General features: G+C 39.3%; 1 protein-coding gene across 1 annotated transcript; it reads right to left on the bottom strand.

Annotated features, from left to right (window-relative positions):
- Positions 1-439: 439 nt before the first annotated feature.
- On the bottom strand, positions 440-13,057 carry SEC61A1 (SEC61 translocon subunit alpha 1). Its single transcript, XM_053720713.1, has 12 exons — positions 12,863-13,057; positions 9,362-9,429; positions 9,146-9,211; positions 4,972-5,050; positions 4,277-4,408; positions 4,048-4,157; positions 3,742-3,895; positions 3,477-3,637; positions 3,157-3,354; positions 2,407-2,598; positions 2,248-2,324; positions 440-1,302 (listed from the first exon to the last, which is right to left on the bottom strand). Exons 1-12 carry the CDS (start codon positions 12,867-12,869, stop codon positions 1,116-1,118), a joined length of 1,431 nt encoding a protein of 476 aa, XP_053576688.1. The 5' UTR covers positions 12,870-13,057; the 3' UTR covers positions 440-1,115.
- Positions 13,058-13,452: the final 395 nt, after the last annotated feature.

Genomic DNA, 13,452 nt, shown 5'->3' with positions numbered 1-13,452 from the left:
AAGTGTATGAAAATGATTAAAGAGTGAGTATGCTTTGTTGCGGCCCTGTGGCATCATACAGCACCACACCAGCACGCCATACTGCACACCAACTGCAGCACATAAAAAGTGTAATTCAGCTTGGTAAACCCTATAAGTCAACTTCTTCCAGCTGATTGGCTACATCAGCTGTGACTTCAACATGAGTAAAGAGGATTGCTACATAAAGTAATTAATTAACACAATGTAACCAATTGGAGCCAGAGTTGTAATTTTAAAATAAAAGGTTCTGCTTTTTTTTTTAAGACACGCTGCAAGTTCTAATATGGAAGCTGGCGTAACAGTAGTTAGGAGAAACCAAAAATGCTGATATTTTGGATGAAATATATTCAGAGATAATACAGGCTGTAAGAAATATCACATTGTAAAACAGAAAAAAAAAAAAAAAAAAAAACACACAAAAAGCTTACATTTTATTGTGTCTGCTACAGTGACATCTGAAGTGTGGAGTATTCAGACTCTTTAGCCAGAAGGGTCTCCTGCCATTATACGTTATTTACTGTACATAGTCTGGCACCATAAACAATTTTGCAAGGATTCCCTGCTCAGTCCAAGAAATGTGCAGAATATACATGAAGGGCCGTCCTCTCTCCTTGCAGAGCTTTCACCAAGGTACAACTCCTGGAGACAAAAGTATTCACTTAAGTTACAAAAATAAGGTGAACTTTGCATGCAGGAAGAGCCGAGGACAGAATTGGTTTTCTAACGGTTTTATTGAAAAACAAAACAAAAATAACCATTGGTCTGCACCATCCTCTTGCAGATGCGGTGACCATAACCAAACAGGCTGTCAACCAGGAGAGTTAAATAGATGCCACATGCTCATTAACAAAAATTAAAAAGATTTTCTAAAGAAAAGAAAAAATGTACACATTGTCCAAGATTTTATAAAATGGGCAAAATATGGTTAAAATAAAAAATATATATATATTTGAGGACATTGTCGGCAAAAAAAATGTTACCAACTCTGACGCGTCCAACATTATCTGAAGTTCCTGGAATACATTAGAATTTCCTTTCCAATTTGCGCAATGAATAGACTCACAGCAAAGTGAGTGGGAGGTCTTCCTGTTGGGTTAGAATAGCAGAGCACCCATGCTGCCAACCTCACTCTGCTCCTTGACGAAGATCTCAAAGTATTGGTATATAATGGTGACAGCCAGCAAGATTCCAGTGCCAGAGCCAATAGCACCGAGGAAGTCTGCAAGAACCGAGAGTGCACCGATGCAAAGCCCACCGAACGCAGCAGCTGTAGGGATGTACCTGCAAGAGAAGAGAATAGTCGATAAACCCACAAGTCTAACCTTGCTACTTTGTCTCTAAATTGGCCTCAGAGATAAGATGCCGCAAACACAAAAATTACTGTATTCAGCAAGTTTGGCATGTATGTTAAAAGGGACATAAAACAAACTTCTTTTCATGATTCAGCAAGCATACAAATTTAAACAATTTAATCCTATCAAATTTGTTTCATTCTCTTGGTATCCTTTGTTAAAAGTGCAGCAGTGCACTACTGAGCTAGCTGGTGCATCAGTGACAAGGAGGTATATAAGTGCAGCCACCAACCAGCTAGCTTCCAGTCCTGCATTACTGCTCCTGAGCCTACCTAGGTATGCTTTCCAAATACCAAGAGAAGGAAATTAATTTGATTAAAGTAAAATTGGAAAATTGTTTACAATTTCTTTTCTTAGTTTAATTTAAAATCACAGTATTACAGTAAAAATACTGGCGATTTATGACTAATGTCTTAAGAAAGAAATGATGCGTTTATACAAAACATTAAAAATGACCCAGTAATATAACCTTACCAGCATTCATTTGTATTGCTTTATTCTAGACATAGAACAAGAGAATTGTATCTAAATCAAATGACTACTCCCCTAAATATCAAGGTTTGGTGTTTTGAGAGCAACCATGTTGTATTTTAGGCAAGAAGATCCAAGACTATGAATTCAAATATGTGTTAGACCTATATGGGCAGCCAACAACTAAACCTATTACCTTGATTTGTAGAAAATGCTACTTTATTTTACCAAATCCCCTGTGACTTGCTAGTGGCTGAAAAAGAAATACCAAACCCCCAGCACAGGCACAAAAAGCAGAAATCGTAGCCAATAGCATCTCCAACACACGCTTCATTACTATGTTACTGACAGGGCATCATGTCTAAGCCAGAGGGTAAAGGGCATTGCTAAGTCCCCTCCATACCTGTTTAGTTCATGGACCATAGATGTCTCCCTGTGTCCTCTCATAACCATCTGCTGCTCCTTCAGCTGCTTTGCAACCTACAAACAAAGGAAACCTTTAGTAATATGATCTTTCTGCAGTACTCCAAGTACAGTTACAACTGAAAAATGAAAGACTTACGTCCTTAGCGGAGGAGCCAGACACCTCTATCCATGTCTTGGAGAAAAAGGCGCAGGAACCCAGCATGAAGACTATGTAAATCACTGCATGTACCGGATCGTCTAGCACCGAACCAAAGGACTCAGGCGGTGATAGATAATAGCACAGCCCACCAACAGGGTAAGCACGCGCAGGGCCTCCGGTAGACGTGTCCTTTTGTTAAAAAAATAAATAAAAAAATGATAGCTTCACACCTAGATCCAACAGCTGCATATCTATACAATAAGCACTCGGGTCTCAAATGCTGTAAATAAAATATCTAGTTTATGCAATTAGCAGCACTTTGAAGACCTTTAAAAAGGGACACAGAACCCAAATATTTTCTCTCTCATGATTCAGATAGAGCATACAATTTTAAATAAAACTTTCCAATTCACTTTTATTAAACTTGCTTCTCTCTCTTGGTATGGTTAGTTGAAGGGTCGGCAATGCACTGCTGGGAACGAGCGTAACAGATTGGATTAGCCAATGAGATGCGTGTATGTGCAGCCACAATCAGCCGCTAACTCCCAGTAGTGCATTGCTGCTTCTTAGTCTACCTAGGTATGCTTTTCAACAAAAGGATAACAAGAGAATGAAGCAAATTTGGTAATAGAAGTAAACTGCATCTCCTTCCTAAATCATAAAAAAAAAAAAACAACGTGGGCTGTGTCCCTTTAAGGACCCTACTAAGCAGAATCAGATGTATTACTATATCAGACAGATACTCACAGACCAGGTGCCCAGGAGATTCACCAGCAGGTTACCACTGAAGCGGGCAGACAGCATTTGGGAGATAACGTAAAGATTGGAGACGAGAGCAGACTGCAGGATGATCGGGATGTTTGACGTGTAGAAGAGTTTGATGGGGTAAGTGTTATATTGACCACGATACCGAGCAGACTTGATGGGGAGATCCACTCTGAAGCCCTGAAAGGGGGGGGGGGGGGGGGGGGAAATATAAAATTAAATGGGATATCAGGTGATTAGGGAGACACTACATCTTAGAAAGAAAAGAAAATCTGTACAGAGGTTGAGATTTTGTGATGTACCTGGAAGTATATAACAACAGCAAAGACGAAGATTGTTGCAATAAGGTTCATGAGGTTGGGCAGGTTCTGGCGGTAGAAGGCCTCACGGAGAGCACGCACTTTATCTGTACGAGTGGCGAGCAGATGAAACAGGGCAATAATGGCTCCCTCAAACTCAGTGCCTAGAGAAGTAACAGGTCACAATTAGAATTTGTGCTTCTGAACCACAGCAGATGGACGAAACAGAGTAGTATTTGACCTCTTAACTAAAGCAATGCAATCCCACCTCTGCCAGTGTTAACCGTGGTTGGGCTAAACGCTTTCCACACAATGGTCTCACAGATGTTGGTAGCAATAAAGAGGGAGATACCGGAGCCCAGACCATAGCCTTTCTGCAGCAGTTCATCAAGGAGAAGGACGATCAACCCAGCAACGAAAAGCTGAAGAAAAAACAAACAAAAAGGTAAACGCCTTGCCAAACACTGCTCAGCTTGGTAAGATTGGTGTCTCCCAGCTGCAAGATGCTGCCCAGAACAAGGGTCATATAGATTAAAAATAGGAAAAGGTCAACTGAATATAATTGTTTTATTACCTGAATAGTGATAAGGAGGCAGATTCCAGCTCCCATCTCAGAGGGGTCTCCATACATCCCAGTCATGACATACACAATGGCTTGACCGATGGTGATAATCATACCAAACACTGGGGAGAGAGGATAACAGGATGCGTTAGGGTCAGGGGGCATGAGACAAATGAAAATTGCCAGGACCTGAGCTAGGGATACAAAAAAAGGTTTTATAGGACACTAAAGACCGACTTACACTTTTGGGCTCCATTGAACAGCGCCCTGTCTTTAGGGGTGTCTCCAACCTCGATAATCTTGGCACCAGCCAGCAGCTGCATGATAAGACCGGAGGTAACAATAGGAGAGATACCGAGTTCCATCAGTGTTCCTGCACAACACATAAACAGAGTTATTACAGACGCTTACACAGCACGTATATAGGAAAGTTATCACAGCTACCTGCACAGCCCACACAAATAGGAATTATTTCAAATTTGTACAAAATCAAAGAGCCAACCCATAAATTTAGAGACCGGAAATAAACTTTGGCCATGCATGAGAGATAAGGTGCACCTTGTGGTAGTTGGCAGGGGTACTCATGACTGTCTTGGGGATTTAAACCAGGGCTTAATTTTAAGGGGCCAGTGGCTCCCAGACATCTGGGTTTATGAGGCCATGTAGTATCACAGATGCAAACAGCCAAATAATGAAACAATTAAGTAGTCATAATAAAGCAATTTTAAAGTTGTAACTTCCATCAACTACATATTTATTCAATTTTAACATGCAAATTATTCCCTTCTAAGCACTATCAGCATTGTTACAAAAGGCTTCGCCTACAAATACAGTTATAGAGTAAAAACATACTGCAACCTGCGTATACCGATAGCTGGGCGCAAAATAGAAAAATACATTTATCTTATGAAGAGAAAAACACAAATAAAGGATTACCTCTGTTGGACGCCAATATCACTCTCATCCAATAGAAGGGATCTGCAGAGTCTGAAGACATGATACCAAACAGGGGAATCTGGATATAATGCAGAAGTGGAAGGAAACATGACTAAAAACCATGTACTTATTGTTCACAACAGAAGATAGAGAAAATTATATATTTTACACACACATACACATATACACATACATATACACACACATATACACACATATATATATATATATATATATACACATATACACACACAGTATCTCAGTGAGTACATCCCTCGCATTTTTTAAAATATACTATATATCTTTTCATGTTTAAATTTGCTGTCCCCTCAAAATAACTAAAAAAACAGCCATTAATGTCTAAACTGTTGGCAACAAAAGTGAGTACACGCCTAGTGGAAATGTCTAAATTGGGCCTAAAGCACTGCATTAACCCTCTTGGGCATGGAGTTCACCAGAGCTTCACAGGTTTCCACTGGAGTCCTTTTCCACTCCTCCATGACGACATCACGGACTGGTGGATGTTGGAGACCTTGCGCTCCCCCACCTTCCATTTGAGAAAGCCCCACAGATGCTCAATAGGGATCAAGTCTGAAGACATGCTTGGCCAGTCCATCACCTTTACCCTCAGCTTCTTTAGCAAGGCAGTGGTTGTCTTGGAAGTGTGTTTGGGGTCGTTATGTTGGAATACTGCCCTGCGGCCCAGTCTCCGAAGGGAGGGGGATCATGCTCTGCTTCAGTATGTCACAGTACATGTTCCCTCAATGAACTGTAGCTCCCCAGTGCCGGCAGTACTCATGCAGGCCAAGATCATGACACTGCCACCACCATGCTTGACTGTAGGCAAGACACACTAGTCTTTGTAAGATTCCGCCACACACGCTTGACACCATCTGAACCAAATAAGTTTATCTTGGTCTCAGGACATGGTTGCAGTAATCCATGTCCTTAATCTGCTTGTCTTAGCAAACTATTTGCAGGCTTTCTTGTGCATCATCTTTAGAAGAGGCTTCCTTCTGGGACGACAGCCATGCAGACCAATTTGATGCAGTGTGTGGCGTATGGTCTGAGCACTGACAGGCTGACCCCCCACCCCTTCAACCTCTGCAGCAATGCTGGCAGCACTCATACGTCTATTTCGCAAAGACAACCTCTGGATATGAGGCTGAGCATGTGCACTCAACTTCTTTGGTCGACCATGGCGTGGCCTGTTGAGTGGAATCTGTCCTGTGAAACCGCTGTATGGTCTTGCCCACCATGCTGCAGCTCAGTTTCAGGGACTTGGAAATCTTCTTATAGCCTAGGCCATCTTTATATAGAGCAACAATTCTTTTTTTTCAGATCCTCAGATCTTTGCCAGGAGGTGCCATGTTGAACTTTCAGTGACCAGTATGAGAGTGTGAGAGCGATAACACCAAATTTCACACCTGCTCCCCATTCACACCTGAGACCTTGTAACACTAACGAGTCACATGACACCAGGGAAAAATGGCTAATTGGGCCCAATTTGGACATTTCCACTTCCACTCACTTTTGTTGCCAATGGTTTAGACATTAATGGCTGTGTGTTGAGTTATTTTGAGGGGACAGCAATTTTACACTGTTATACAGGCTGTACACTCACTACTTTACATTGTAGCAAAGTGTCATTTCTTCAGTGTTGTCAAATAAAAAAGAAATAATAAAATATTTACAAAAATGTGAGGGGTGTACTGACTTTTGTGAGATACTGTATACACACACACTGAATGGCCAGGATAAGGTTAACATAAGTAGAATGTCACAGAGGCACAACGCAGACGCATTCTCTTTAGACTAAGTAAATCAGAATTTGCATTATTAAATCAAATCTGCACACTATGTCAGAAGCTTAAAAAGGACATAAAACCTCCAAATATTTTCTGTCATGATTCAGATAGCGCAAACCATTTTAAATAACTTGTCAGTTCACTCCTGTTATCTAATTTGCTTCTTTTTCTTGGTATTCGGGGTAAAAAAATAAATAAAACATCAGCAATGCATAACTGGGAGCTAGGTGCTGATTGGTGGCTAAACATATATTTCTCTTGTCATTGGCTCACCAGATGTTTTCAGCTAGCTTCCAGTAGTGCTCTGTTGCTCCTTCAACAAAGAATTAACCCAATATGAGAATAGAAGTAAATTAAAAAGCGGATTAAACCGTATGCTCTTAATCATGAAAGAAAATTTGGGGTTTCATGTCCCTTTAAGGATTTGAAATCCCCTCCCCAGTGTTTTTGTTTTGCAAGTTTTTAATGAACTAATTCTTACAGCACAGATCAGAACTAGACAGACCTATAAAAACCTAAATGGCAGCCAAAAGACACTTAAAGTGAATGTAAAGTTTGATGAATCAGTGCCCGGTTATTAAATTTTTTTATTAAAAACAGGGGCACTTTCATTCATTAAACTTTACATTTCACTTGTTTTGTTAATACAATTACCTTTTTAACCTTGAAAGTCGCTCCAGCGATTCCCCCTCCTGCCGCTCGTCACTTCATACGTCAGCAATAACGACTAGGGCATCCTCCAATCACGGCTTCCCCCCCATGGGAATCATTGCCTGAGGCAACACCATGATTGGTGGAAGACAGATTCGTCATTTTTGACATATGAAGAGGCTTGCGACAGGCGGGGGAAGCTCTGGAGCAGCTTTCAAGATTAAAAGGTATTTTAACAAAACAAGTGAAATGTAAAGTTTGATGAATGAAAGTGCCCTTGTTTTTATAGGGTTTTTAAAAAAACGGGCACTGATTCATCAAACTTGACATTCACTTTAAAGGGATAGTAAACCCCAAAATTCTCTTTTATGATTCAGATAGAAAATACAATTTTAAACAACTTTCCAATTTAATTCTATTATCACATTTTCTTCATTCTCTTGTTATCCATTGCTGAAGAGACAGCATTGCACTACTGACAGGAAGCTGGAAATATCTATTTAGCCAATCACAAGAGACAAATGTGTGCAGGCACCAATCGGCAGCTAGCTCCCACTAGTGTAGGATATGTGCGTATTCATTTTTTAACAAGGGATACTAAGAAAACGAAGCACGTTTGAAAATGGAAGTGAATTAAAAAAAAAAAAGGTGTCTTAAAATGACATGCTGTCTGAATCATGCAAGTTTAATTTTGATTTTCCTATCCTTTTAACTTGCGTTACAGTGCGGTGCTCTATCAAGTTCATAAAAGGTAACGTGAACCAAATATAATTCCCTATAAAATGTTTAAGGGACACTCAAGTGAAAATAAACGCTTACGATTCAGATACAGCAGCAGTTTTGAGAGACTTTCCAATTTACTGCCATTATCACATTTTGCAGTCTTTTTAAAATTCACATTTTCTGGTGAACAAGATTATACTGAGCATGTGCACAAGCTCACAGGGTATACATATAGTATTCCGATTGGCTGATGTCTGTCACATGATACAGGGGGCCGGAAAATGGGAGAGAAAAATTGATGACAAAAAAAAAATCTGCTGCTTATTTGAAATTCAGATTAAGTGTTATAGCCTTGTCTTTTTATTATGCAATTCTATTGTATGTAACGGTTCATTATTAGAGGAAGGGTAAGCAAAATATAAAATGTACAATAAAAAGTTTAACTACACAATCTGGGGATTTTAGTAGCACAACTGTCAAAGAACCTGGAGTTCATAGTTGCATACTGCAGTATTCAGCAACATGACTCCTCAAAGTGCTACACAGTAACTGCTGATCAATGCAGGAGCTCAAGTGTGTATGTTAAGTCATTAACCAGCTTTCCAGCGATGCATACCAGGACTAGAAAACAATGCAATGGGGTTAAAACCATAGATAAATTCATGTTTTGAAGCAGCTTAGAACTGCTAGTCCAAGGCAGACATAGTCTGTGTGCTAGTCAATGGCATTTGTGCAACCCACCAATCACTGGCTGTGTTCAGTTTGTGTACAGCAAAGCTTACTGCTTCCCAAGGAGTGGGATGGTGTTAAACACCGAGTTGCACAAAGCATGTCATTTTAAACTACGTGTCTTTTAAAAGACCTTTTGTTTTGTATGCAGATATTTTATTATGCAGTAATTAATAGCGATATAGACTATGCATATATAAAAGATTTGTTTAACGTCCCTTTAACATTGTGACATAAAAAGCACTAGAATGTAGTACACTCACCTGGCAACATACTAAAAAGATAAACAGAGTGATCGCAGTCCATAATACTTTTTCTTTGAATTGAATCTTTGGAGAAAAAAAAAAAACAATTAATCCCATCTGCTCATTAAAAAGGTTAGTACAGTTGTCACTGTAGTTGCCATTTTACAAATATCTCACTAGGTGCATACAGTTTATACTAAATCTCTACGGATGTATTAAGTTGGTGCAACATACCTTTCTTTCTGGCTTTTGAATTTCTGGCAATATTGCACAGAAGGGTTTTATTACTTCAAGAAATTTGACTGTAAAAAAAAAAAAGAAATATGGATTAGCATAACGGCACAACAAGTAACAGCAGAGATTTTAGACTGAAATACTTATTTCAGATCCTTTTTTATTCATCTCACACAACTAAAGCGCTCTTGTAATAGTAATGTCCATGTACAGAATATAATGAGTGAAAACATCTGCCCCAGTATTTCAGCAATTTACCATGAGTGAAATAGTTTCTAAGACAACCTAACTACTGGATTTTCTCAGTAGCTGTATTGTGTTTTTTTATCCAGTGTCCCAGAGAGAGAGAGTTTTACAAGAGGGAATTTCAAGATGTATCTCAGTTTTTCTGTTTGTAAAGAAAAAATATATATATCATGCTCCTGCAGTATTCATTTCAACTTAAAGGTAAACTAATTTTTACTTAAAGGGACATAATACTTGTATGCTAAATCACTTGAAACTGATGCAGTATAACTGTAAAAAGCTGACAGGAAAATATCACCTGAGCATCTCTATGTAAAAAAGGAAGATATTTTACCAAACAATCTCCTCAGCTCACCAGAGTAAGTGCTGTGTAAAAAAGTTACTCAGCTGCTGCCCAGCTGCAGGTAAAAAAATTTTTATTTTTTTTTTAAAATGAAGAAATGAACGTCAGCCAATCAGCATCAACAGTGTTGAGGTCATGAACTCTTTTACTGTGATCTCCTGAGATTTCATAGTAAACTTCCTTAAACTAAATAGGGAAATAAGATGAGTGTTCACGAAGCTCACTCCCTTAGCTGTCCCGGGACAGACATACTGATTTGCTGCTTAGAAATCCTTTACAATTGGATGTGGCTACTGAGGAACTTTTGAGGTAAATATCTTTCTTTTTTACATAGAGATGTTCAGCTGATATTTTCTAGTCAGCTTTTTACAGCTATGCTGCATCCTTTCAAGTAAACATTTGGGTATCATGGCCCTTTAACATTCTAAGGTAAAAAAAAAAGTTTGTCATGTAAATGCGGCTCTCATTTAATAAATGGAATACTATGACATTGTAAGTGTATAAGTCCCATTTTTTTTTTATATAAAGCAATTTGTGCTACCGAGATATCAGTGCTCATCTCTTGCCTGTACCTTAGCCAAAAACAAGTTCAGGCATATAGTTACATTGCCTAGCAGGTATAAACAGTACTGCTGCACAGGATAAAATATAGTGCAAGATATAACTTATTTATACGTATATATAAAACTATTTGTCATTAACACTGGTAAACTTAATGGGCCAGTCTAGTCAAAGTTAATCTTTCATGATTCAGATAGGACATGCAATTTTAAACAGCTTTCCAATTCACTTTTATTATCAAATGTGCTTTGTTTACTTTTTATTCTTTGTTGAAAGAAACATAGGTAGGCTCATATGTTAAGTTCTAAGCCGTTCAAGTCCGTCTCTTATCTCAGTGCATTCTGACAGTTTCACAGCTAGACGGTGCTAGGTTCATGTGTCATCTAGATAAATAACTCCACAGGAGTGAGCACAATGTTATGAGTCAGCACTGATTGACTAAAATAAGGGGACAGTCTGCAGAGGCTTAGATACAATTTGTTTTCAGCTCAACAGTTATACTTCAGCTGTTGTCCAGCTGCAAGTTGGAACCCCCCCAAAAAAAATAAACACCAAACCCCAACAACAATATCCAAACAGCATCAGCAGTGCTGATGTCATGAACAGTTATCTCATGAGATTTGAAAGTAAACTTCCTTAGACTGAATAGGAAAATAACATGTCTGCGCCTGCACATGCCAGATACACACTCTTGCAAGTCCTGGGACTAGCATCCTGATTGGCTGCTTAAGGTCTCTTTATAGTGGGTGTAAATACTTAGGAAAGTGAGGTAAAATATCTTAGTTTTTTACATAGAGATGTTCAGGTGATATTTTCTTGTCAGCTTTATACAGCTATGCTGCATCACTTTAAAGTGTTTAAACATTTGGGTATCATGTCCCTTTAATACACCTGTAACAGTGCATGACAATACTTATGATATTATTAGTAAACACCAAAGGTAGAAAACAATGTTTAACAAATGTTCAACTAGTGTGATTTGTTCAGTTTACTCCCACGTGTGTTTTGCCCCTTGGATCTGTTCAGACAGCTGAAATTAAATTTAAAGTTTAAAAATTGAGTGAAAAGAGTTATGAAATATTTGTTTAAATTGAATGTCACACCAAGAGGAAGTGCATGGTTTCTGGAAGTCCAGTGCTCATTGGCTGTTAGGTACACCTCACATAAAAAGTTGGTTTTAATCAAGACAGCAAACATTTTGTAAGATTAAGCCGGTACAGTTAAAAATGTTGTGTATCATCTCCCATTAATGTTCTAAGCCCTACAAATAAACACATACTGACAAGAAAGTGTTGATTCCCATAGTCTCTGTAGCAAATTGGCATTTTTTTTTTTATAAAAGTTGCTGTGCTTCTGCTCTGTTGTATACAACAAAAAAGGGTAAGCAGAAAATATTATATACAATGTGGACTTTGTAGCCTCATCCATTAACACAAATCCTTACTTTATGGTGTAAATGTAAGTGCCATCTGTTTTGTATTGTAACTATACAAACAAATGTGAAGTCACAATATGGAGGGACCAGACACAAGTATGTGTATACTGACATATACAGTATGTGCTGCTTCCATGGTGAGTGGGTGTAATGTGTGACCTTAGGTGGCTTATTACAAAACAAATACATATGGTCTGCAAGGAATAAAATCATGTAATACACAGATATGCTGCTGACTGCAACAATGTAGTACTTATAAGTGGCACAATACTGTATAAGGAATAAAATCATGTAATACACAGATATGCTGCTGACTGATACACTGTAGCAGCTAGAGGTGGCACAATACTGTATATGGAATAAAATCATGTAATACACAGAAATGCTGCTGACTGATACACTGTAGCAGCTAGAGGTGGCACAATACTGTATATGGAATAAAATCATGCAATACACAGATATGCTGCTGACTGATACACTGTAGCAGCTAGAGGTGGCACAATACTGTATAAAGACATATAAATATCCATAGGTTGTCTGTAGGGAATAAAGTCATGTAATACACAGAGTGACAATACTGTATAAAGACATATACATAGGTTGTCTGTAGGGAATAAAGTCATGTAATACACACAGAGTGACAATACTGTATAAAGATACAGTGTATATAGATGGCTTGTTCTTTGCTCTGTAGAAAAGGAATAGATTATATTTATTTGATTTAAAATGGAATTTTCTCCAGGGGGCAGTTGCACATAAACACGCTTGTGCTGTCAGTCTCGGAATAATTAGGATTTTAACTAAAACTGTAATTGTGTAAAATAATTATACAGAGGTGATCACTGCTATCTCTTATACGTGACCCCCTCAGCCCGGGGTAAGTTGCCTCTATGTGCCCGGTCCCGCAGATACTCACTTCCCATGGTGGTGGCAGTCTGTGAGAATGGTGTCGGGGGGGCGGCGGTGCAGGTGCTGGGAGCTCGGGGCCGGATGTCTCGCTCTCGCCGCTCTCTCTTCTGTGAATGACTCGCAGCCGCCGCTCGCTGAGGTGAAGAAGCTCCCGACACGTCACCGTCCGGGCCGCCGCACACACACACGTCAGTAACCGGAAAGAGCGAGCTCAGCTACTTCCGCTTCCTGCCACGACACTCCTATCTGAGACACACAGCTACCGCCATCTTTGGATCGGGCAGTCGAAGGCGGTTTGCTGTGTATCACTAACGTCAGCAAACTCTAACACTAACGATGGTACCGCAAACGTGAAGTCTCCGAGGCTGCTACACGTACCGAGCTCCGTCTGTCAGCTGCAATTTGCAGTTGTAGTTTTAGTCGTTTATAGCTTTGCCCTCTTCTAAAATGGAGCCCATCCGACCTTTGATCACCTGATATCACTGACGACATTTCCGTTCTGCTCAGTAGCTTGCGTTGATGGATCGCTGACTCGCTTTACTTTCATTGGTTGAAACAGTAGCGTCATCCTGAACTTTACAAACGCCATCTTTTTTA

Source organism: Bombina bombina, chromosome 7, assembly GCF_027579735.1.
Source record: "Bombina bombina isolate aBomBom1 chromosome 7, aBomBom1.pri, whole genome shotgun sequence".
Lineage (NCBI taxonomy): Eukaryota > Metazoa > Chordata > Amphibia > Anura > Bombinatoridae > Bombina > Bombina bombina.
Note: the sequence above shows the minus strand (reverse complement) of the source record. Positions and strands in the feature narration are given on the sequence as shown.